This window comes from Elephantulus edwardii, unplaced genomic scaffold, assembly GCF_000299155.1.
Source record: "Elephantulus edwardii isolate Elephantulus edwardi_28Jun2011 unplaced genomic scaffold, EleEdw1.0 scaffold00257, whole genome shotgun sequence".
Classification (NCBI taxonomy): domain Eukaryota; kingdom Metazoa; phylum Chordata; class Mammalia; order Macroscelidea; family Macroscelididae; genus Elephantulus; species Elephantulus edwardii.
In genome coordinates this window covers 1,153,339-1,179,989 of record NW_006400007.1, presented here as the reverse complement: position 1 = coordinate 1,179,989, position 26,651 = coordinate 1,153,339, and the positions used below count along the sequence as shown (strand labels likewise).

General features: G+C 36.6%; 1 protein-coding gene across 3 annotated transcripts in view; it reads right to left on the bottom strand.

Annotated features, from left to right (window-relative positions):
- VMP1 (vacuole membrane protein 1) overlaps positions 1-26,651 on the bottom strand; it is a 106,819-nt gene that overhangs the window by 60,053 nt on the left and 20,115 nt on the right. The window contains exons 1-4 of one of the 3 annotated variants that reach the window (XM_006899441.1): positions 22,277-22,372; positions 19,529-19,664; positions 16,429-16,519; positions 9,948-10,058 (exon numbers count right to left, since the gene is read on the bottom strand). In XM_006899441.1, the coding sequence (XP_006899503.1) occupies positions 9,948-10,058; positions 16,429-16,519; positions 19,529-19,664; positions 22,277-22,352 (414 nt within the window). In that variant the 5' untranslated portion in view covers positions 22,353-22,372. Of the gene's footprint in view, positions 1-9,947; positions 10,059-16,428; positions 16,520-19,528; positions 19,665-22,276; positions 22,379-26,651 lie in introns of those variants that run through there. The other 2 variants (XM_006899440.1, XM_006899442.1) reach the window with 2 other exon arrangements.

Here is a 26,651-nt window from a genome sequence, read left to right as displayed (position 1 = left end):
CATGGACAGCTACTTCCAAAGCATCATGTTAAGCCAGCCAATGTTTCTTGAAAACAAGAACAACTGAATCAAAAGCACAAAGTATAAAACCCTCAAAAGATAGCTAATTAATGAAGGCTTTCATGTTCTAAATACTTTTGAAATATTATTATCCAGTGAGTTCGAGAGGGGCTGGCAAACTATGGCTATGATCAAATCAAATCTAGGAAGCTGTTTATGCTAATAGTTTTATTTCATTCACATACTTCCTATGATCACTTTCAAGTTTCACTGACAAAGCTAAATAGTTGCAACAGACTGTACATTCTGTAAAACTACTGGTTCTTTATAAAAAGTCTGCTGAACCCTGAGATGAGATTGTTTTGATGGTAAAAATGTAGAGTCATTAACAAAGGTTGCACAAATATGCATCAAAGAAGTCAATAAAAACTATAGTCTGTTTGTGTAAACATTATCGTTTTTATCGTGGTCAAAGTTCCACTAGAGTAACTCTTTAAAGAGTAAATAAACATTCCTAGACCATTCACGTGCTAGATCTTCTTAAAGGACACTTGCTTCACATACTAAAAATAATATAAACCTCTGAATAGATTTCTGGAAATAATATCCAAATATAAGAGAGTGCTTACAATGTGTTTAATCTTCTAAAAAGCCAGTTAATGTGGTGAGATCTGGTGGCCTAGTTGCAAGAAGCTGCACTGCAATCCCTGAGGTGAGCAGTTCGAATCCACCAGATGCTCTGCTGGAGAAGGAGGGACAATTTCATCCTGTACCAGTCAGATCTGATTTGATGGTACACACACACAAAATAATAACAACAGCAATCACCCAACCAGTTAATGCAAGATTATTTTTAGCTGTTGATCTATCTATAGAAATAGTAAGTCAGAGCAATAGGGATACCTGATTCGGTGGACCTTAACAATATAAGCTATTGTATTATCCCTTGCCCTATCCTGTGCCATTCTCACCACCTTTGCTGTGGTTGAAACCACTATACAGTCACTGTGTTAATCCATTTTGTTAAGGGCCTTCCTCTCTTTCTCTGATCATTTTCTAGCATGATACCCTTTTTCCAAGGACTGGTACCACAAAAATGCTCAAGCATGTGAGATGAAGTTCCACTATCTTTGCCTCTAAGGAGCATCCTGGTTTCACTTCCTCTAAGACATACCTGTTTGTTCTTTTGGCAGTCTAAGGGTTATTCAGTACTCTTTTCCAACACTACGACTCAAAAAGCATCAATTCTTCTCTTGTCACCCTTATACACTGTCCAATTTTCAAATGCATAGGAAGCAATTGGTGTACTATAAATGGTTAACACATTTAACTGGTAACCAAAAGTCTTAAGAGGTTTGAGTCCACACAAAGGTACCACTGACTGACATCCAAGCAGATATATGCACACCCATGTTTATTGCAGCTTTGTTCACAATAGCAAGGAGTTGGAAACAACCTAAGTGCCCATCAACAAACGAATGGCTAGAGAAGCTGTGGTATATTCGCACAATGGAATACTATGCTGCATTGAAAAACAAGGAACTCATGCAATATTATTCAAAATGGTTGACTCTGGAGAACATTATGCTGAGTGAAATATCCCAGTCACAAAAGGACAAATATTACATGATGCCACTGTTGTAGAATGGGACTGTCCTTGGGGTTAGGGAGACACTGAATAAGATGGGTTCAATAATGTATACTGCACTGAAGCAGAGGAGGGAGAGAACCGTCTAAAAGAGAGATGTAACTGGGTATTTCTGTCATCACAGGGGACTAGAGCGAGGGCTGCATGGTGGAGGGGACCTGGGGGAGGGTTTGTAAAACAATGAAAGAATCTTTTCTTTTACTTTTCCATAATTTTTGGACTCATGTACTTATAACTTGTTAGTCAAATTTGTGTCTTCTAGGTTGCAACACCCCCATGATACATCTTCAAGGATATGTACATGTACAGCCAAGCACAATCAATAAGAGTGCATCTGAATTCCAAAATCAATCTCCATAATAGTCTATGTGTTTCCTACTGCCAAAGGGGCCCTTTAGAGTAGTGAGAGAAGATCTTCACCCTGAAACCCACAGCGTCCCTTTTCAGCAGGAAGGAGCTAAGAGAATACGCCATCCCCTTTTCCTTATGACTCAGGGTGAAGTCTCTCTCAGGGAGGAGTGATAGGGAATGGCAAAGGATACACTGACAAAGAAGATTAATCAGAACTGGCTTTGACAAGCACTGTGGCATTTGGACAAGAACAAACTGGGAGGAGGGTAGAGAGAATAGTGCAACAATGAATGAGTGGAAGCCCAAAATCTCTGTAAATGTTTATGAAAATTAATAAAATATAATTATAGAAAAAAAATAAATAAAAAAATTAAAAAAATAATTATAGATGTGCATAAAAAAAACAAAACAAAACAAAACAAAGGTACCACTGAAGAAAAGGTTGATGATTTATTATCGAAAAATCAGTCATTCAAAATTCTAAGGAACAGTCAGGGTAAACGTGATGATAGTGTTGGTATCATTTATTGAACACTTCACAAGTATTATGCACCCAGTTGAATGTATTATTGTATTTAATCCTCCAAATAGCCCCATTAAGACAGGCATTATTATTATCATCATCTTTGATTACAGTTAATAAAATTGAGGTTCAAAAGTCAAAAATTTTGCTAATACCTACAGTTAATAGATTTGAATTAGGAATCTAAGTCCATAATATATGTTCTAGTCTTGCCTATGACAGAATAAAAAAGCTTAAAACTTTAGTAAAATTAATTTCAATCACTTACATGTCTTGAATTTCATTTTTTAAAAACAGTGAAAGTAAAGATAGCAAATATGGCATTATACCATTTCACATGTCATAGAATTATTTCTTAAATGTGAATGTACATCATAATGGAGGGGAAAAAATTATAACTGTTACACTAATTAGCTGAATAATGAATGTGTGGGATATGGCTAAGGAAGTTACCACTTCTCTCAGGTCCTTGCTACAAGATGACAAAAGAGAAACAATGCTCATGCCAAAAAGAGCTGAAACCACATGCTAGGGGGTACAAACTGCACCCACAAGGTGCCCAAGACAAGGCAATTAAGAAGGTCATAATTTGAAATCTAGGAGAGGATGCCATCAGTGACCTTTCTGAAGCAAGTGTTTTCAACACATATGCACTTCCAAAGTTCCACGTGAAACCACTATTTTGTGAGTTGTACCATTCACAGCAAGGTGCTGGGGAATTGTTCTCATGAATCCTGGAAGGACAGAACACCTCCACCCAGATTTAGAACTGCAGGTGCTGCCCCACAACCACGAAGGTCCATGCAAGGATTTGATTTTTTAAAAGCTATGGGGGGAAAAAACCAACAACAACTCATCTGAAAATGGAAATTATACTTTAAAAAAAAAATAGAAAGTTACCACTTTCACTAACATGTATATCTTTGTCTTTAATAGTCATAAATAAAGATGAAATTAATGTACAATGTCTCCAAGATAAGAAGAGCAATTTGATAGCTTGATTTTAGGGAGACCTTGCTCCATACGTGTTTCTATACATAATACCAACCTACCAACCCATTACTTTTTTTTTCTTTTCTTTTTTTTAAAAATTAATTTTAATGAAAGTTTACAGAGACTTCGGGTTTGTTGCTGCACTTTTCTCCCTGCCCACCCCCGCCACTCCAATTGACTCTACTCCTTGAAAAGTTAAAGAAAAACTCTTTCATTGTTATGTAATCCCTCCTCGTAAGTCCACTTCACTGTGCATCCTTCATTCTGGACTCCTGTCATGACAATAATACCTAATCATATATCCCTTTTAAACAGTTCTCTCCCTAATCTGTTTCAATGCAGTATACTTCATTCATCCCCTCCTTTTCTGTCTTCCCTCAACCCCAATGTCAGTCCCGCTTTACAACAGTGGCCCTATTAAATATATGCCCTTTTGTGACATATTTCACTCAGCGTAATGTCCTCCAGGGTCATCCATTTTGCATAATGTTTCACGAGTTCCTTGGTTTTCAATGCAGCGTAGTATTCCATTGTGTGGCTATACCAGAGCTTCTCTACCCATTCGTTTGTAGATGGGCCCATTACTCTTTTACTTCAGCATATTTTTCCTTTGTTTTGGCTTCTCATTGCTCTAGAGCAATTTTCAGTCATCCATTTTGGTTTTTTCTTTTTCCTTTGTGTTTGTAAATGATATCCTTGATATACTCCAACAACTCATCCAGTCTTTGATCACTGGCATTCAACGCCTCAAACCTACTCCTAAAATGACCTTGAAACACAGATGGAATACACTCAAGATTATATCTTGGTTCTTGTGGACTTATTATAATTTTCTTTGGCCTAAATTGGAACTTGCATATTAGTAATTGATAGTCTGACCCACAGTCTGACCCTGACCTCACTTTAGTTTTGACTGTAGCTATTGAGCTTCCCCAATGATTTCTTGCACAGATGTAGTCAATCTGATTCCTATGCAGCTTGAGAAAAGTCTGAATCTGTCAATAGCTTCACCTTACTTGGATGTACAATTAACATCCTTGGTACCAGCAGTCAGGAAATCAGAGGTATGGTACTGAGAAAATCTGCAGTTAGAGACCTCTCCAAATTACTGAGGATTAATGATGTCAGTTTGAGGACTCAGGTGTGTCTGATTCAGGCCATGGTTTTTTCAATCATTTGCTATGCAGCTGAGAGCTGGACAATGAATAGAGATGACAGAAGCATTGATGCCTTTGGTTATGGTGTGGGAGAAGAGCACTGAACTTCCCATGGATTGCCAAAAGAATAAATATATTTCGAAGAGGGTGCCGTCCGAGTGCTCTTTGGAGGCAAGAATGATGAGGCTTCCCCTCACATAATTCAGGCATGTTACTAGGATGGGCTATTCCTTAGAGAGGGACATGATGCTTGGAAGGGTGGAGGATTAGTGAAGGAGAGAAAGACCCTCAACCAAGTGGACTGACATGATGACTGCCACAAGTGGGCTCTAATGTGTCAGGAAAGACGGTACAGGATAGGACAGAGTTCAGATCCACCGTTCATAGGGTTGCTATGAGTTGTACTCCACTCAAAAGCACTTATCCACAACCAACCTTTTGCCACTGAATCAAGTTCAACTCAGAGTGACCCTACTACACTAGCGTTTCCTGTATAAGCCTATAAGGCTTCAATCACTATGAAAGCAGATTGTCACACCCTTCTCTGGATCAGCTGGCAGATGAATGCTTTATCACACCACCAACAGGGCTCCTTCACATTAAAAAACAAAACAACACCCATCCACTGCCTTGGAGTCAGTTCTGACTCCTAACAACCTTTCATTGGGCTTCTGAAGCTGTAAATCTTTACAGACTGCCTATCTCCTCTCCCTCAGAGTGGCTAGTGGATTCAAACTGGCAGTGTGTTAGTTAGCAGTCCAAGACTTTACACACTATAACACCAGTGTTCCTTGTATCCAGAATCAACTCAGAACTAACTCATAGCTGACCCTCCAGTGAGGTTTTAGAGGCTATAAACTGCATGGAAGGAGACTGTCCATCTTTCTCCCACGGAAGAGAACTTAGGATTGGCAACAAAATTCCTTAGCCACAGGCCACCGGAACTCCCTAAGATTGTTTTGTTGTTGTTGTGTGCCATCAAGTCAGAAATGACCCAGGGCTGATCCTCCAGTTAGTTTTTAGAGGCAGTAAATCGCACAGGAGGAGACTGCCTATCCTCCTGCAGAGCTGCTGGTGGATTAGAACTGCATGCCTTTGAGCTTGCAGCAGTTTCTCCATTCAGGCCACCAGAGCTCCATTCCCTAAGATTAGAACCTGCAAACAGAAGATAGAATAATATGAGCATTGCCACCTAGTGGCAACCCAATATATCTATATATAGAAAAAGAATTCTAGAAAAGGGTTTCTTAACTTTTAATAGGTCAGGGTCTTTAGACAATCTATTAAATCCAACAGGGTTGGTTTGTTTTTTTGTTTTTTTTTTTGTCAGAAAAATAACACATAATATTATACTTAGGGTTTTAGGGAATTAAAGGCCTTTTGGATGACATCTGTTACCATATAAATTAATAGATAAACCAAATCTAGAAATTCAATTAAGTACTTTTGCTTGAGGTGAAGGACACCATCTATTTTTCCTTCATTTCTTCTTCCCTAGCTAGCAGCCAGTATTCCAGCACAGACAGTATCTAACATTTTTCTTTTAAAGATATTTGGGTTTGAGAACTACCAAATTATCACTGTTCTCAAGCCAGTGACAAGAATGATGCACTCCTTTCCTGATTTTGAACCATGCAGTGTTAACTTGCTCTGAGTACTGCTTCCTTGTCCAAGCATAGGTTTTGCATAAGCACAATCAAGTGTTCTGGGATTCCCATTTTCCTCAAGGTTAGTCACAATTTTTGTGATCCACAGTCAAACGTTTTTGCACAGTCAATGAAACACAGATCAACATTCCTCTGGTACTCTGGTTTCTGTCAAGATCCTTCTGACATTGTCAATAATGGCTCTAATACCATGTCCTCTTCTAACATTAAGTTTGTGGGACAGTCTCAAACCTGTGTTGGAGTCTGGGTTTTCAACTTCAGACTCCTAACAAATTGTCAGGAATCTCACAGAATTGCATATGACAGGATCTGAGACTGCCCTGTAATCTTCTTACTCAGGTAACACCATTCTCCCAGAAGGCCACTGACTTCCTAACATCAAGCCTGTGGCATAGGACAGTCTCAAACCTGCATAGGGGTCTGGGTTATTTTATTATTTACAATAGCATAGAGATAGAAGTAATCCAAGTGTCCATCAATGGAAAAAACTATGGCATACTCACACAATGGAGTTTTATGCAACACTAAGAAATGGTAATTTGCTTAATGCTACATAACTGCTAAATCTAGAGGAAATTATGCTAAGTGATATAAATCAGTCACAAAAGGAAAATTATTGTTTAAAATCACAATTATAAAAAGTTAAGGTAAGACTGCTACATAGAATCATTCTTGGACAGTTACAAAGGAGGGAGAAAGGAAGGTAAGGGAAGTTAAAATGAATAGACTTACTAAGTTATATGGAGTTGATAAAACATAATTAACTAATTGTAATTAATGTTCATGTATGAATGACTGAATGAGAAACAAGTATGATTAGAGAATTTTCACTCAAATCACAATGCAGACAATGACAGATGCTGCAGCTTGACAGTCTCATGCTCCCCAAATTCATTTATCCCTAGTCACAGCTTCCAAACCGTGCTATCTTTAGGGACACTGACATAGCAGCAAAGTTATTGGGGTTTGGCTGCCACAATCTGAGTGGCTGGTTCTGGGTCTGGGATTGCTTTTGGGATTCTCATCACTGGTTAACACATGAATAATTTTCTAAAGCAGCAGTGCTTGTCTTAGACCATTTTGGGCTTTGCCCTATAACAGACCATGGGCTTCTTGTGACTGATTGTAGTCTTTCTCATTCTCTCTGCCAAATAAAGAAGCCATCTCTAACTCCCATAGATTTTTCTTGTATATCACCTATCTTTTTTTTTTTTTTTAATTTTATTTTATTATTTGTGTGTGTGCGTGTACCATCAAATAGGATCTGACTGGTACAGGAAGAGATTGTCCCTCCTTCCTCAGCAGAGCATCTGGTGGATTCGAACCGTGAACCTCTGGGATTGCAGTACAGCTTCTTGCCACTAGGCCACCAGAGCTCCCCATATCACCTATCTTGTATGTCTCTTTTCCCTGAACCTCCCCAGGAAGCCTAGGAAAAATGATTGGCTCAGGATTTAACAGAGGGAAGACAAATAGATACAGTATTCATATTAAATAAAAAAAAATTCTATTTAAAAGTCTACTGTTTGTTGTTAGTTGGTTTATTGGTTTTTGTTTTTTTTAAAGTATTCCTAGTCCTTTAGACATTTTCGTTTTCTTCCTAATCTAATCATTGTTAACATCATTCCAGTTGGATCTGGTCTCATCTATATTGCAATAATTAAAATATTCCCTTTTAAATTAAAAATTAGAAGTTTCCCTTTCTAGGTACGTATAAACTACAATACACTAACAAATTAACACACTATTACGTTCTATTCAAACTCATCAGTTGCTCCATAGTAGAACTGAAGACTCTATAGGTAGTCCTACTCACCATATAGAGTAGTTTAACTCTACACAGTGGCTAAATCAGAATGGACTCAACAGCAGTGGGTGAGTTCTGGGCAATTCAGAGTGCAATGAAACCAAGGCATTCTCCTTCAAACATTCCTTTTATAACCTCTTCTAAAATAGTAAAATCATAAAAAGGTTAACTAACCACATTCCACCAAACTTCACTCTAATCAAGTGCTGAAGTAACTAAATTACAGACCAGTGACTTCAATTTTACCTTCACACTAATTTCACAAAAATGCCTTATTTGTATGCGCCTAAATTCCCTACTGGGTATCAGTGGAACCAGGATAATAATCTTTTCATCATCAAGACTTTTTTTTGCAGTATACAGCAATTTTATTTTTTCTTGGGAGAGCAGACTTTAGTGCGTCTAAACACTTATTGTTAGTATAAGGAAATGAGAAGAAAAAAAAAACAGGGTGAGAAGTGAAGGTAAAAAAAGTTAGATTTATTAGAGACTTACACCCTAAAACGTTGGACTTCCCTCCTTGAAAAGAAATACAGGAGAGAGGCCTCATCATCAGCAATCAACAAAGCTAATATGAAATTGCTCTCAATACATTATCTACGATCAAGACTAACATAAGGCGAGCTCTGGTGGCCTAGTGGCAAGAAGCTGCACTGCAATCACAGAGATGCACAGTTTAAATACATCAGATGCTCTGCTGAAGAAGGAACAATCTCCTTCTGTACCAGTCAGGTCCGATTTGACAGTACACACATAAAAAATAATAATTAAAAAAAAAAGACGCCAGCAATCATGTGCCTCCCATCCTGACTGGGGAGTTGGGATGACCGAAGATGGGCAGGAAGGCTTATCTTTATGGAAGAACTACACAAGCCACTACAGTTGGAGAAAGGCCAGAGGCCCGGCTTTGTGCTCTGGCTTTCCTCAGGGGGCAGCAGAGACCAGCTGACCCTCTCTGCTGCTTGTATTTGTTAATAATTAAAGAGAGGGATATATTTGGTTTCTCTCAAAAAAAAAAAAAAAAAAAAAGACTAACATAAAACAAGTGAGGTACGTAGGGAGCAAAATTTAAAGGGACATTCATTCCACAGGTACATACTGAGAATGAGCACCTATTTAAAGGCCTTCACCTCCTGCTTGCCACAACACAGTCCTGGCCCTGACATTTTAATATAATTGTGACTATGCAAAGGAAAATCTATTTTTAGTCATCGTATTTTTTAAAAACTATAATTTATAAGAAGGAAGACTATGTATGCTTTGTTTCAAATGGATTTTTTAAAAATTTAGTTCTATATACTTAAGATCATAAATTACCTTCAGTAAGAATCCAAAAATAATTATTTAAGTGTATTCATGTTGTTTGAAGGTGTGATGAAAGACACTTTTACCCTGAAAGTACTTTGTTGTTGATTAGCAAAAAAGTAAGCCACCCAAATTCATTCTAAACATTCTGTGGACATTTTTTACATTTAAATAACTTTTAACTATTAATTTCACAATGTACAAGCAACAGAACTGCTACTCTAAGAGCTAGAATTAAAAAACCAAACTTCTCAAGGAAGAAATTTAAGTAAACACACTCATTTGCCTAAGGGTCTTCCCCCCCTTTCTTTTTAAATTCTCAACCCAAAAGGAAAAAATTAACAAAATTCTAAATCAAAGTAATGGTTTAATGATTACAATGCTTCCAAAATATGGAGGTAATTAAAAATCTCAGAAATTTAACTTTTGAAGACAGTACTCATTAAAAGACAGAAAAAGGTTTCAATCATGCTTTTTAAAAGAAAGTTGTTCTTACCAAATAAAGCAGAAAGGTGTGCAGCCCTGTTCCAAGCCCAACAGAAGACAAAATTCCTAAGCCTATCCAGTAGGCATACAAAAGCAACTGTTTCTCTATACGTTGCACATACTGAAAAACAAAAGGGGGATATATTAATTTAGTGGATAGAAATGTGGTATTTTAAAACTACAAACAAAATAATGTGAAAGTTTCAAATAGGAAGAAAACATGAAGATTCAAAACCCTTTGATTTTATAATTAATGACTTTTTTGGTGATTTTCTTACAGAAATGTTGGATTTTTACTCATTGTTGCACATTTTTCTCCCTACTCCCCCTCCAATTTACTAAAAAAAAAAAATTCATTCATTTTGCATAATTTTCTCCCTCTCCCAGCGAGTCCACTTTGTTATGTACCTCATAATCTGGACTGTTGTCATACAAATAATGGCTAATCATATATTCCTTTAAAACAGTCCATTCCTTCATCTGTTCCAAGGCAGTGTTCATTATTTATCCCCTCTTTTCTTGGTTTCTCCCAAACTCCCATGCTGGTCCTGTTTTATAACAGAAGTGTTATACAATAATTTGCCCTTTTGCGAATGAGATATTCCACTTAGCGTAACATTCTCCAGAGTCACCAATGTTGTATAACATTTTAAGAATTCCTTGTTTTTCAGTGCTGCATAGTATTCTATTGTGTGAATATACCAGTTTTTCTATCCATTCATTTGTTGAGGGGAGCTTGGGTTGCTTCCATCTCTTTGCTATTGTGAACAATGCAATAAACATTTGGTGTGCCTCTATCTGTTTGGATGGTTTCTTTAGGGTAAATTCCTAGTTGTGAAACTGTTCGGTCAAATGGTATTTCTATTTCCAACTTTTTGAGAAAGCGCTATACCACCTTTCATAGTGGCTGTACCATTTTGCACTCCTACCCAGCAGCATTTGTTGTCTGATTGTTTGTTGACCTTTGTTACTGTTACTGGGGTAAGATGATATCTCATAGTTGTTTTTATTTGCATGTCTGAGTGCCAGAGATTCTGAATATTTTTTCATGTGTTTGTCTGCCATCTCCATCTGAATGTTTCCATGGTGAAGTGTCTATACATATCCTGTGCCCATTTTGCAAATGGGTTGTTTACCTTTTTCTTGTTTTAGTGCTCGATTACTCAATAAATGACAATTTTTTGAAAATGTGTATGATTGGTTGAAGTGGAAACGAATTAGCTTGGTAAACTAGAAAAGGCTTAATTCTTTTATTATATATGCAATGACAGAGATGGGGGGCAATGTGGTTCTACTATTTCACTGACATTTATAGAACAAAAGCAAAGTACAAATAAAACTAAAAGAATAAAAATATTAAAAGTTATAAAAAATGGTTTCAAAAAGAATACACAATGGTAAAAGTGGGGCTGCTATATACATAAATATGTGAGCAAAGTACAATTTTAAATTAGCAAAATAAAAATGAGAAGTCTTTCCATGTCTTTTAACAATTATGTAATTGGGTTATCAGTCTTCTTCTTGTGCAGGTCCTGTAGGATTAGGTAAACTTGTTATGAGATCCTTGTCTGAGATGTTTTTTCCCAGTCAGTAGGTTTTCTTTACACCCTGTTGGAAAAAGATTTTTATGTGCACAGGAATTTAATCTTTGAAAGATCCCACTCATCAATTTTATCCTCTCCTGGCTGTGTATTTCTGGCAGTATTTGTCAGCTTTTTTATACCACGTGCTAATATTCTTAGCTTGGTTTCACTTTGTCTCCTACAATCTTGATGGTTTTGGACTTTACCCTTAGGTCTCTGATCCACTTTGAATTGATTTTTGTGTATAATGAGAGGTATGCAGACTGTTTCAGTTTCTGCAGGTAGTAGTCCCATTTTGTCAGCACCATTTGTTGAAGAGGGTTGTCGTTTCCTTATTTTATAGGCTTGGTTTCCTTGTCGAATAGAAGCTGACCATAGATACATGGATTAATTTCTGGGTTCTCGAATATGTTCCATTGGTCTATGTGCCTGACACTGTACCAGTACCATGCTGTTTTGGCTATTATAGCTATGTAGCAGGTTTTATCCAGCTCTTAGATGCACAGCAAGTGATCCAAAAGATTGGGACCTGAGTCAGAAGCATTTTAGTTCCCAATGCAGTATGTCTCCTAATTTCCTGACTGCTGGTACCAAGGGTGTTAACTGTGGATCCAAGACAGATGAATTTGCTAACAGTTTCAATCTCTTCTTCATCTACCATAATGTTGTTGTCTATGGGTCCAGTGGTAAGAATCTTTGTCTTTTTTTATAATGACATGCAATCCAAATTGATGGTTGCATTCTTTGATTCTCTGCAACAAGTGACTCAAGTCCTCCTCACTTTTAGCAAGCAAGGTTATGTCATCTGCAATGAAGAGATGACAGAAGAATTGATGCCTCTTTGAGTTGTGGTGTTGAGAAGAGCACCAAACATTCCATGGACTGCCAAAAGAACAAATATGTCTTGGAGAGGGTACAGCCAGAGGCTCTTTGGAGGCAAAGATGATGAGGCTTCTGCTTACATACTTCAGGCATGTTGTTAGGAGGGGATATTCCGTGGAGAGGGACATGATGATTGGAACAGTAGAGGGTCACTGAAGGAGTGTAAGACTCAACCAGGTGGAATGCCAAAGTGATTGCTGCAATGGGCTAAAGGTGTGTCAGGAGGTGTGAGGATGGCACAGGATAGGACAAGGTTAAGATCTGTTTGTAGAGTTGCTATGAGTTGTATGAGACTTGACAGCACCTAACAACAACAGCAGTATGTTCTGAGACCAGTAAGTACTATGCCTCCCACTTCATTCTCGTTTGTCAAAAGTGCTTTGCTTATTTGAGTTCTTTTTCCTTTCCAAATAAACTTGCCAATAGCTTTTTCAATCTCTTTGAAAAATGAATTCGGTATCTGTATTGCAATTACATTAAACATGTAGACATGCTTTTGGTGGGACTGTCATTCTCACTGGAAAAAAGACATGGAAAAGACTTTTCAAAGAGAAAGATATTCTGATGGCCAACAAACACATGAAGAAATGCTCACAATCACAGTAAGAAAGATGCAAATCAAAACTACAATGAGATACCATCTCACCCTAATAGCAGGACAGCAAGTAATAAGAGTAATAAGCAAGTAATGGAGAGGTGGGAACTGTCGTACACTGTTGGTGAGATTGCAAAATTGTACAAACACTCTGGAAGCACTCAGGAGCAACGATTTTGAAAATTACTACATAACTTCAGAGAGATTGAAGAGCATTAAGCTAAGTGAACTAACTCAGTCTCATAAGGACAAATATTGTATAAGATCATTAATTGTAGATATAGAAAGATAACTAATAAGATGGGTATGGGGATCCAATGGGGGGAGGGCAGGAGCAGAAAGGCGTGAGGATGGGCAGAGGGAAATCACAGGATCACACACAATCTGATGGATCGAGGGTGGAGTGGGTAAAGAAAATGGAACAGATCCAGTGGAGATCTGGAAAGAAAGGGCAATGGTGGGCATAGTTCAATGAAGATTAATTCTAAAAAATGCAATTAATGAGAACGACTGTATGCAACACAATGTGAAAGAAGAATAGTGTGAAATCATGTATACAAACTTTATAACCAAGCCAATATAAAATAAAAATATATTTTTTTAAAAAGTCAAGATTAGAAACTTCTTTTGTACACTGAAGACCAGATGCTTTTCAAACAATAGGAAATCTAAAGGAATTGGCTGTCAACTGAGACACAAATATAAGGGTAGAATTTCAGATTTCTTTCTAGATTACAGCTTTAGCAAATAAAGTGACTAAATCATTTCACCACACACTCAATAGCAAACATTGTGATAGCCAGGTATAGTTGAGTCAAGAGCATCTATGAACAAATCTGAACCCTGTCCTATCCTGTGCGATCCTCATCTCTGACACACTTGAGCAAACTGCTGCAGGCAATGTGTTAATCCATCTCATTGAGGGTCTCCTCACTTTTGTGGATCCTCCATCTTCCCAAGCATGATGTCCTTCTGCAAGAAATAGCCTCTCCAAACAACATATCCAAAATATGCAAGACAAAGTTTCTTTATCCTTGCCTCTAAGGGGCCCTCTGGCTTCACTTTTTCTAAGACCTATCTGTTTGCTCCTTTGTAGTCCATGAGATAGTCAGTACTCTTCTCTAACACCACGACTCAAAGAGTCATCAATTGTTTTTCAATCATTCTTTTTCACTGTCCAGCCCTCAGATACATAGAAAGTAACTGAAATACCACGGCCTGAATCAGGTGTACGTTAGTCTTTAAGCTGACATTACTGTTCCTCAGAAATCTGGAGAAATTACTAACAGTAAATGTTCTCAATGCAATACATCGCCTACTACTGGTACCAAGGGTGTTGACAGTAAATCCAAGTAAGATGAAATCCCTGAGAATTTTATTCTTTTCTCCATTTATCATGATGTGTCTTACTGATCCAGTGGTGAGGACCTTTGTCCTCTTCTTGTTGAGATGCAATTCACACTGAAGGCTGTAGTCTCAGACCTCCTTTAGCAAATGCTTCAAGTCTTTCTCATTTTCAGAAGCAAGATTGTGGCATCTGCGTAACACAGACTGTTGATGATTCTCCTTTAATACATATGCCACATTCTTCTTCAACAGAGTTCAGCTTCCCAAAGGATTTGCTCAGGATATAGACTGAACAGGTATAGAGAATAGATACAATCCCTGTTTTTAAACCATGCTGTATTTTCTTGCTCTGTTCAGATAACAGCTTCTTGATGTAGGTACAGGTTTCACATAAGCACAACTGAGTGCTCTAGGAATCCCCTTCTTCTTAGTGTTAGCTATAATTATTTATGACCCACACAGTCAAAATGCCTTGGCATAGTCAATAAAATACAAATAAACACTTCTGGTATTCTTCAGCTAGGATCCATCAGACATCAACACTGACAACCAACCTTGGTGCCACAGCTTCATTTAAACCCACTTGAACTTCTGGTAGTTCTCTATCAATGTATCAATTCCATTTTCTTCTGATGCTTCCTGACTCATTCAATATTTTGCCCATTCTCTCTGTTTTGAAAATCAAGGCTTGAATTTGTTCTTCAGTTTTTTTCCAACTTGAGAAATGCTGAGCAAGATCTTCCATTTTTGTTCTCCAGCTATAGTTTTTTGTACATTCTGTTATAATACCCTGTCTTGTCTTCTCAAGCTGCCCTTTGAATCCACTAGCTTATTCATTACAAACAGAACACAGGTTTGGTGTTTTTTGGGGTTTTTTGTCTGTCTGTTTTTAATTATTTATTTTTAATTTTGCGTACCATCAAATTGGATCCAACGGGAGGAGTTTGCTCCTCCTTCTACAGTGGAGCATCTGGTGAATTTGAACTGCGTACCTTTGGGAGTGCAACGCAGCTTCTTGCCACTAGGCCACCAGTGCTCCAGATCACAGGTTTTTAAAAACAAACACAGAAATGTATTTAAAACTACAAATAAAATTCTGGCTTTAATTTATGAAGTATGATGTAACTTTAAAACTATTTGGTATTAGAAAATATTGGTGTCATCAATCAATAAATGATGGAGAAGCTGTGGTATATTCACACAATGAAATATTATGCAGCACTGCAAAACAATGAAATCATGAAATATACAAAATGGGTGACCATGGAGGACATTATGCTGAGTGAAATATCTCAGTCACAAAAGGACAAATAATGTTACTGTTATAAAAACAGAAATGACATGGGGCTGGGGGGAAACTAAGAAAAGAGGGCACAAATTATGTACACAGCATTAAAACAGACTAAGGAGAAAACTATATAAAAGGAATATATGATTAGGTATTATTGGCATGACAAAAAAAGAACAACAGCTGTATAGTAAAGTGGACTGGGGGCGGGGGTACTGTATGACAATGAAAGAATTTTTTTCCTGAAGAAAAAAGTGAATTGGGGGGAGGGGAGGGGCAGGGAGGAAAATGTGCAAAGATGAATAAATGGAAATCCAAGTTCTCTATAAACTTTCATTAAAATCTCAAATTAAAAAAATAAATAAAATCTCAATTAAATAAATATACTGGTGTTTTGCTTCTTTTTCCCTTTTTTTAATGAAAGTTTACAGAGGCTTTGGCTTTACATTCATTCATTGTTTGTTTTTTAACAAAAGATGTCAATAAAAATATTATTTTTCAAGAAGCTGCACTGTAATCCCAGAGGTGTTCAGTTCGAATCCACCAGATGCTCTGCTGGAGAAGGAGGGACAATCTCCTCCTGTATGATTTTTATCTTCAGTAATGGATTTAAAGAATACAGGAAAATGAATTTGCTTTTTTTACATCAGATATCAGTTATAAAAAAAAAGATAAACTTAAGTAAGTTGAAGCTAGAAATTCTATGAAATTTATAGAATATCCAATAGTCCTATTTTTTAAAAAATTGGGACTTAAAGAAGGTATAAGAATAGAAAGGTAACAAGTTTGCTCTTACCTGTTGATGTGCTCCTTCAACACAATACGTAGCTATAAGCACAGCAAGCAGCAGTAAAAAAGACACCACAATGCTTTGACGATGCCATAATCTTAAAAAGAAATGGAAAGGGGGAAAAATAAATGAAGAAATAATTTGCATCTCATTTTCAGGATCTTACTATTGATACTGCTGAAGTGGCTAAATTGTCAAGCTCAGCAACAGTTCTTTCTAGGCTGAGCTCATTCCCTTTGTGTAGTCAAACACTAAGACCTCTAAGGAAGAGAGAGGGTAGAGGTAGGTCAAGGAAAGATACATGGATATAGAACTCAATTTCTTAGCATAAATCTCACCAAAGAAACGTTTTTACACAAAGAACCATCCTATGTACCACAATTTCTATTTGGGGGAAAACATGATGTAATAAAAAAAAAATTCATGTTTGTATATGATACAAACATATCCATGCATATAGCACACAGCTTATAGGGAACAAAGTCATATACACTTAATTGTAACCAATAATTTTAACCAAGGAATGAGGTGACAGTCCTAGGACTCAGGTTCTTATTCTTTGGAGACATCAAAGCCAACTGCCATAATACAGTCTACAAAGGTAAAGTTCTACATCCTACTATGGTCCATAATGAATGGAATCTTATAAGCTTGTGAGTAGCCACCTAACTTACAAATATTGGTCTTTCCCTGGCCAGAAGAGAGAAGAAAAATCACAGAAACAATCACACCATAGGACTTATGGACTACAGGAACTTCAACTTCCAGGATCACAAAACCAGAATAACTATGTGGTGACTGCTCTAAGATTTAACAATACAAGATTTTTAGAGTGGGGAAATGTGAAACAAAACTCAAAAGCATAAAAATGCCCCAAGTTTATTGGTTAGAAACTGGTAGAACCTTCCTGTCATTCTTGGCACTTAAAATAAAAATTACCCTTGTGACTCAACCTGCAACTAAAAACACACCCATGAGATAGAGGAACAGTAACATTAGGGAGGTACTCACACCTTAGAACTATACAGAAACAAAAGGACATTTGCCCAGGAAGAAAACTCAAAAGGCAGAAAGAAGTAGAATAGAAGGATTCCTGGAAATGAGAAACCTAAGGAGAAGGCTGAGGGCTTTGGTTACATTGTGGGTACTGTAAGAATAATTGAATTAAAAACCAATTTGACTTGTAAACTTTCACACTAATCATAATTTTTTGTTTTTTTAAAAAAAGCAAAGCATGGCCTTTATGTGTGAGGACCTGGGTCATAATCCCTTAAATGCTGCATTTGGAATAATGATTTGGCTTGACTTCAAAATCATAATCTTTTTGTTCAACATAAAAGTTTTTTTGGTTTTTAAAAAAATTTTATTTTATTATTTTTATGTGAGTGTACCGTCAAATCAGATCTGACTGGTACAGGAGGAGATTGTCCCTCCTTCCCTGGCAGAGCATCTGGTGGATTCGAACCATGCACTTCTAGGCCACCAGAGCTCCCCTCAACATAAAAGTTTTATTAGTCATGATATATAGCACGTTTCTTTTTTTAATTCTCTATATTATAAATAGAATGATAATGAGAAAGTACAAATTAAGCATTCAAAAAAATCTAAATTAAGAAAAGGCATGATTAAAGATCCTAAAAACGTCCGTTATAATTCTGAGTATTTTTTTTAATTTTTTTTATATTTTATAAAGTTCACATACATTGTATTCATGCCAGATCTTTCCCCTTTCCTTTATCCACCCCTTCTTCCACTCATCAAATTGTGCAACCCTATGATTAAGCACCCCCTGCCCTTAGATTCTCGTACTTGTTCTATAATAAGTCTCATACAATATTTGTCATTATGAGACTGAATTATTTCCTTTAATAATTACATACTTATTTTCCCTTCCTCATAGAGCTGATGAAAGAAAGGAACAGTTATTGAAAAGTATTACAAAATGCTGTATAAACTTTAAAGTACAGTATCTCTAAAGTACAGATAACAACTTGGAAGGGGCAGCCAGAAAGTGATAAGGCATTTAAAAAAAAAGTTCAACTGAACTTTATGATATTTGAAATGAGATTTATAAGTACTAAGTTTAAAATGATAACATAGTTTCATGGCAGAGTCCTCTTTTATAGCTCAAACTACAAAGGAAAATGCCACGTATGCTAAACTGTGTCCTGCTTAAGAATCAGTGTAACTAATGTATATTGTTGTTGTTAAGTGTTAAGTCGTAGATGACTCGTAGAAACCCTATGAACGAAAGACCTGAACATTTGTATAACTTTCATCATTTCTCCAAGTTCATAGAGTTTTGAAACACAAGCCATTTCGGAAGTGGATGCCACTCCTGCTTCCAAGTCTGTTTAAATCGGGGAACTCCACCAAACACTGTCTACCATGGGTAACCATTATCACATATGACACATCAGTGTCACGGTGTTTAGCATCACAGCAACCACAAGTTATCTCTGTACAACATATGGACAGATCAATGCTCTACCACTACAGAAGCCTGATTTCTTCTGAAGGTAAAACCAGGAGATTAAAAAGACCTTGCATTCAAAAGTCAACAATACACACCAGTCAGCTGTAACTTCCTTCTAACTACAGAGAGGAGAATAAATATTCTTATGGCAATGTTTTAAATTTAACTGATCAATGTGGTTGAAGGAAAACCCACAATGTCCCTTTTCAGCAGGAAGTAGCTAAGAGAATACACCATCCCCTTTTCCTTATGAATCAGGGTGAAGTCTCTCTCAGGGAGGAGTGATAGGGAATGGCAAAGGACACACTGACAAAGGAGATTAATCAGAACTGACTTTGACAAGCACTGTGGCAATTGGACAATTAAAACAGACATTCGGATGGCGGGGGAAGAAGAACAAACTGGGGAGGAGGGTAGAGAGAATGGGGCAGCAAAGAAGGAATGAAAACCCAAAATCCCTGTAAATGGTCATTAAAACTAATAAAATTTAAAAAAAAGGAAATAATAAAAAATGTATACTGAAAAAAAAAATCTTTTTCCAAAGGAAAAAAAAAATGTGGTTGAAGGAGATGGTAGAGGATAGGAGACTAATGAAACATTCTAGAAAGAAAGGAGTGGAAGATTCTTTACTTTGAGGTCCATTCCTTCAAGATTACTAGGATTTCCAGAAAAAAATACTGCAAGGTAATGAGTGGCTGTTTCCATAGGACAATATTCTGCCGTTCTTCTCGATCCCTCTTCTTCTTTTCATTTATTGAAGAAGGGTCTGAAAAATAATAATGTAGAAGTTAAAACTAATTTCTAACATTTATGCTCATACTTTGCAGAAGCTTTCAATATTCATCCACATGAAAGTCAATTTACATTTGCATCACTCAAGTTTAAACAGCTTCAAGTACAAACTTGAGATTACCCCTTCTCTAGTTGAGACAACCCTTGGAACACAATTCTAATTAACACAAACAACCCTATACAAGTGTGTCTGAATTCTGCAACACAAAATCAAGAATTGTGGTATGTTCCCATAATTAAGCTCTATAGCCATTAGTTTTATTTCTGTATTTGTTTATCTCTTTCCATTCTATTTCTGGTAATCTTTGAGATTATTATTATTGCAGGCAATGGTAAAGAGGGTACAAAGCACTAATCCTAATACGTTTACTGGGTCAAAACAAAATTTATCCATGTCCCACCTAACTATTTCCATTGTGTTCTGGAACCTTGGAAAGTGGCAACTGGTCCAGACTGAACAACACTTGATTTTAAAAAGGAGATGAATGAATAGTCATGCTTATTGTTATGTGCTGTCAAGTCAACTATGACTCATAGTGATACTATGAACAATGGTTCTGACCTTGCCTTAACCTTAGCCAAACTAACTACCTCTGACATACCTGACCCCCCCCACCACTGCCACAGTCATTGTGACAATCGATCTCATTCAGGGTCTTTCTCTTCTGCGCTGATCCTCTACCCGCCTTTCCAAGCATATGATAAGATTATCATAGTTGCTACATTTTAATCAGCATTACTCTGAGAATAAAGTATGGGAAATAGGTTGAGCTTTGCAATTTACTCAACTGAGAGATATAAGACTAGTATCTAGAAGGTGATCTAAAGAAATGGTATCAAATATTCTACCAGCCAAATCTGAGGTAGAACGTAAATGTGAGGAAGATGATGACTCTAAGCTAGTCGCTTCTGCTGTATCCTCACTAATATTTTCGTAATTATTTAAACTAAAAACAGAAGCGTTTGATGTACATTACAGTCATTAAGTCTAAATTGGTCCTGTTTCTCTAAAGAGCAATTCTGTATATGTTATAAAGAAAAATGATTTAGAGCTAAGATATGGAGGTAAGCATTTTGGTTCAAAAGTCTGGCTCGGCCTCCAACCAGCCATATAACAAGAGTCCAGTTAATGAACCTTTCCATGTCTCAATTTCCTCTTCCACAAAATGGGGATTAATGACAGTACTTACTTTCAGAGTTATTATAATACTTCATGTAACCAGGAGTCTTTTTGTTGTTACTGTCTTCTTTTGCATGTAGTGCTTTCAGTGTTCATCCATCTTATAGTATGTATTAGTATTTCATTTCTTATTATATTTGAGTAATGCTCCACTATATGGATATATTAGAATTTTTATATCCATTATTTGATGAGCATTTCGGAGGGGTTTTTTCCTTCTTGAGGTTTTTAGGGGGGGAATGCTGTTGTGAACATTTATTACAATATTTTGTGTGGTATAAACTTTTCTCTCAGGTATATAGCCAGAAGAGGAATTGGGGAGTTGTATGTTGACTCATTAACCATAGCTTTAACATTTTGAGTAACTGCTAGGCTTTTAAAAAGCCAGGGGCAGGAACAACACCGAAACTAATGGTTAATTCCACAATAAGGGATATATTTTCACTTTTTCTGTAAAATGCTCATCTGTTGGATACTTCTCTAAATCTGAACATTCAGATTAAGACACACTATGAAGGAGGATTGGCCATCCACTTCCAAAATAGCAGGCTTCTGAAAACCCTATGTACAACAGAACACACGTAGAATGACAGAAAGGGCAACTGAGTATGAAAATACAAAGAAAGAGGAACAGTTGTAAGCAGACACTAGTGATTGGAACATGGAATGTGAGATCCATGAATGTAGCTAAGGGATAAAAAAGTTATTTTCCTCTCCTAACTGACGTTTATCTCATTCTTTATCAGAGCCATTCAATAAAAATAAAAAACATACAGTGTTTATGTCGAACTCAAGGTGAGACAGTGTAAAATTTATTAAAAGATCAAAGTCACTAAAAATCATTATTAGTGCAGCAAAATGTATTTAGTTAATTGTCAGTTCTGGCTATATGGCAATGAGACAGTGAGAAAGCATTTTTTTTAAAACTGCAAATTTAGAAATAGTGTAACAAGTAAATGAATAAATTTACAAAGTGGCATACTAAAACTGAGTAACAAAAGTAAACTGAAAACCTGACTTTGATGGCTAAGATGTCCATCCATGAATGTTTTTTGTCTGTTTTAATAACACATCTTAACATCAGTAAAAAAGATGCAGTGCATAATCTGCTAGTATTCTCAGATATTCAATTTTGTAATTTACTATTTATAATGTACTTAAAGTTACAATTATATGATTTACTATTTGAAAAACTGCAAGATTTATAAAAAATATTGATAATAAAAGACGATGATGACAACGACAAATGAAGAAGAGTTCTTTTACTTGTGCCAGAATTGACTTATGGTAGTCAGCAAAAAGGAACCTATTCTAGGTCACGGTCTATCTGTATTTCAGTTTTATTCCAGTTTAAGACATATCCTTTCAGTCAGCAGATCTCTTTTCTCCAAGTTATCATACTTTACCTGTGAAGTTTCCATTATGTTGCTCCTTGTTCATTGCTAAACGTCTCTGGTCACAATTTTTTCCATTCTCTGCCATTTCATAGATCAGTAACTCTTGAGGAGCTAAAAAAGTGGGAGTAAGGATATAAATAAATTGGAATTCTCACAACACTCCTGGTGAAAATGTGAAATAGTACAGTTACTTTTTTTTACTTCAAGTCATTTATGTTTGAAAATGTTTAACTATATTACATATATAACTGTATTATGTAGTCATCATGCTGACTGTAACAGATGTATAAAATCTGAATGCCTCAGGTTTTTAGGCAAGGATCTACCTGGTCTGCCTTTTGCCTTTTTTATATATTTTAATTTGTTTATTTTTCATTTCAATGAACATCTACAGAGATTTTTGAATTCCATTCATTCATTGTTGCACCCTTCTCCCCACCCCACCCCCGTTTGCTCCTCTCCTTGAAAAGCAAAAGAAAAACTCCCTCATTGGTACACAATCCCCCTCACACCTCCCCCAATCCCACCCCAACTCCAAGTACACTTACTTTTTAAAAGCCTAGCAGTTACTCAAAATGTTAAAGCTAGGATTAATGAGTCAACATACAATTCCCCAATTCCTCTTCTGGCTATATACCTGAGAGAAAAGTTTATACCACACAAAATATTGTAATAAATGTTCACAACAGCATTTCCCCCCTAAAAACCCCAAGACTCCTGGTTACATGATTCCAGTTAGACAATATGTCCTGAACAGGAAAATTCATAAAGACTGAACATATATTGACAGAGCTGTGGTAGTCTGTAGAGTTGCACTCATAACCAAAAGGTAGTAGGTTTGAATCCACTAGCAGCTCCAAAGTGGAAAGAATGGCAATCTCCACACGATTTAGAGCCTTGGAAAATCTATGAAGAGTCAGCTATGAATAGGTTCTGACTTGACAATAATGAGTTTGCGTTTCCATTTTGCACATGGTTCAAAAGGACTAGGTGGAACTGAAGGAAATTGGTGACTGGCTGTTAAGGAGTACTGGGTTTGTTTTAGTGAAGCTGAAAGTGTAAAACTGATCATGATGATGTATGCACAATTGCAAGAAAACACAGAAAAACCAACAAGTTGTATAATCTAGTAGCTGAATTTTATGCTATATAAACTATGACTCAATAAAGCACTAAAAATAATCATTAGCTGTTAAGTATCAAAACCTATAAATATAATTATAGAAAAAGATTGGCATTCTTTGATCCTTACAAATCTTCCATTATTTTTATATTAATAGAAGCTTCAAGCTTAAGAGTAAACTGATGCTCAAACAGCTGAAATTTTTATTACACCAGCTGAATCTGTGACAGTATGCATTTATGAATTACAGGGCTGTATTTTTAAAAGTATAAACTCAAGAAATCACTGGGTAAGATGCTTGTGTATGTTAGCTTCTTTCTCTGCATAGACAAACAATAAATTTTTTTTAAATGTTAGCTGAACACTCCATATGTGCCAAGAATAATGCTAGATTTGTATTTAGATTAGAAAATTATTATGCCTCAAATCGTTCTATAATTTGTTGCTGTTGTTGTGTACTGTCAAATTGGGACAGATCTATTGTTGACCCCCTAGTAGGTTTTCAGAGGCAGTAGATTGCATGGGAGTAGACTGAGAGAACAGCTGGTGGATTTGAACCACATCTCTGCACATATTGGTAGCACAATTCCTTACTACTGAGCCAACAGAGCTCCCCCTTCAATATAATCTAGTTGGTATCATTTCATTCCTTGACCAAACTCTTAACTTTAATTTCTATTTCCAAAAATGTGTGCCTTACTAGGGGAGCTCTGGTGGCCTGGTGGTAAGCAGTAGTGCTGTAGTCCCAAAGGGATGTGGTTCATTTGCTCTGTGGGAAAAGGATAGTTGCTTTTCAGCCTCTAAAAACCTAGAAGGTCAACTATGGGTTGATTCCAATTTGAAGGCACACAACAATATGCTTTATTATGGAAAATAAGTGTAGGTGTATAGACTATGAACAGAGTATAAATTCATCACTCTTCTAGAATTCTTTTCTCTTAGACACAATGTACTTGTCAGCATCAGTTTTAATTTCTCAATTAGAAAATTTACACATCAAGAAATAAGGTATAAAATTTCATTGTCATAAATAGTATAGAGTAGATGATTATAAAACTTCATAGCCTTTAATATGGACTACATATCAAGAAAAAATTCTCACAACTGAACTAAAAGGCAATAACAACAAATGGCTAAAGTGTTAAAGTTGTTAATGATTTCCTCTTACTTGGATTCACAATCAACATCATTGGTACCAGCAGTCAAGAAATCAAAAGACATGTATACTGCATTAGGAAAATCTGCTGTCAGGACCTCTCTAAAGTACTCGATAGCAATGTCAGTTTGGAGACTAAAGTGTCCCTGATCCAGGCGATGTTCTTCTCAATTACTTGCTATCCACCTGGAAGTTGAACAATGATTAAAGATGAGAGAAGAGTAACTGGTGCCTTTTTAGTTTTGTTGGTGAAGAGCATTAAATATCCCATGGGCTGCCAAGAGAACAAACTAAAATATCTTGAATGAAGTACAAGTGGAGTGCTCCTTAGAAGCAACGTTGGTGAAACTTTGGACATGTCTCACATACTTTGGACATGTCAGGAAAGGCCATCATGCTTGGAAAGGTGGAAGATCAGCAAAGGAAAGGAAGACCCTCAGACAGATTGATATAGTGATTACTACAATGGTCTTGAGCATGACAGAGATTATGAGGATGGTACAAGATTAGGGTTCAGAACTGTTGTACACAGGATTACTGTGAGTTGTAATCAACTTGATGGCACCTAACAACAGCTGTTTGATTGTGAACAAGTCTTGTTTTCCTTGCCTGCATGTATGTGAATGTGTGTAAAGAGCAATACAACAAAGGGGTAGGAAGTATGTGAAGCAAATATCTCAGAACCACCTATATTAGGAAAATAATTTCATAGCAAGTATCTCACTATTTTATCACTGCTGTCAGTGTCATTTATTCAATAAACATCTAAAAAATACTAGGATCTATAATGAACACTAATGAAAGAAGCCCCCAGTCTAATAGGGAATCCAGATAAGTATACACAAAAATCAATTATAGAGGGTCAAAAAGGTATCATAAAATGAATACATTTTATTAGGTAGGAAGACTTAGTACTAGTGGGGGAGAGAGGTAGACAAACCAGGTTTAAAAGCCTAAGAGAGCTGAGTTCAAATCCAAGCCTGACAAGTAACTATTACTAGTTGCTTGGAAACATTTTTAAATCTAAGTATACACCTCGCAAATCTATACAATAGTGTATTTAATATACTAATATATCATTATCTGTTTATTAGTACAATGATAAAGCAAGTATAGGAACTCCAAGGGTGGGCAATATATACTGAAGCATTCAAAGAGGGTGAGCTTTTTATTATGTCATTTAAATCATTTTTGGCTAGCCAGAAGCTTCTTGTTGGGAATCAATGCATGGGCCTGTGGCCTTTTAAAATTCATGTGGCTTTGGAGGTGGGTCTTTCTGTGTAGGATGGGGGCAGGCTCTAGGTCATTTTTTGGCTGGCCTCTTATTCGGAACCAATGAGAGCCTGATGTGCGGGCCTGTGGCCTCTGGTTTTAACTGTTTTTGAAATGAACACTTTTTTCTTTTCTTTTTTTTTTATTGTATTATTTTTACATGTACCATCAAATCAGATCTGACTGGTACAGGAGGAGATTGCCCCCTCCTTCTCCAGCAGAGCATCTGGTGGATTTGAACCTGAAATGAACACTCCTAAGTGGGATAGCACTGTTCTGTCATTTCCCTGTATTGAGTTAACTTTGGATTGCTGTGATACTGAATGTTGTGCCATTGGTTTGTCAAGTGCCATAATGGTTACACATGGTCGACAATATTTGGTAGAGCTCACAGATTAAGATAGGCTCAGAAGGAGTGGCAATCACTTCCTAAACATGCCTGTGGAAACTCTATGAACTTAGAGAAAGGACAATAATTATAGAACAATGTTAAATTCTTTTGTTTAGAGGATCAGTACTAGATGGCACGTAACAACAACAACAACATATAACTGCCAAGCCCTTTGTCTTCCATTTTGGATTTGGATGAAGCAGCTCGAGTCTGCAAGACGTTGGTGCTCTTGTTTTGGTTGAGGATCTACGTGGACTGTTTCATTGTTTTTATTTAAGCCTCTTGTTTAGAGTCAACAAGACCTCCAGGAGGACACTTGCATTTAAAGCCAAGCCCTTGTCTCCAAAATGGAGACTGGGTGAAGGACTGGACTCCGTAAAATGAGCTCTCTTCTTCTGGTTGAGGGTCATGTAGAATGCTTGGTTGGTTTTTTTTTTTTTTT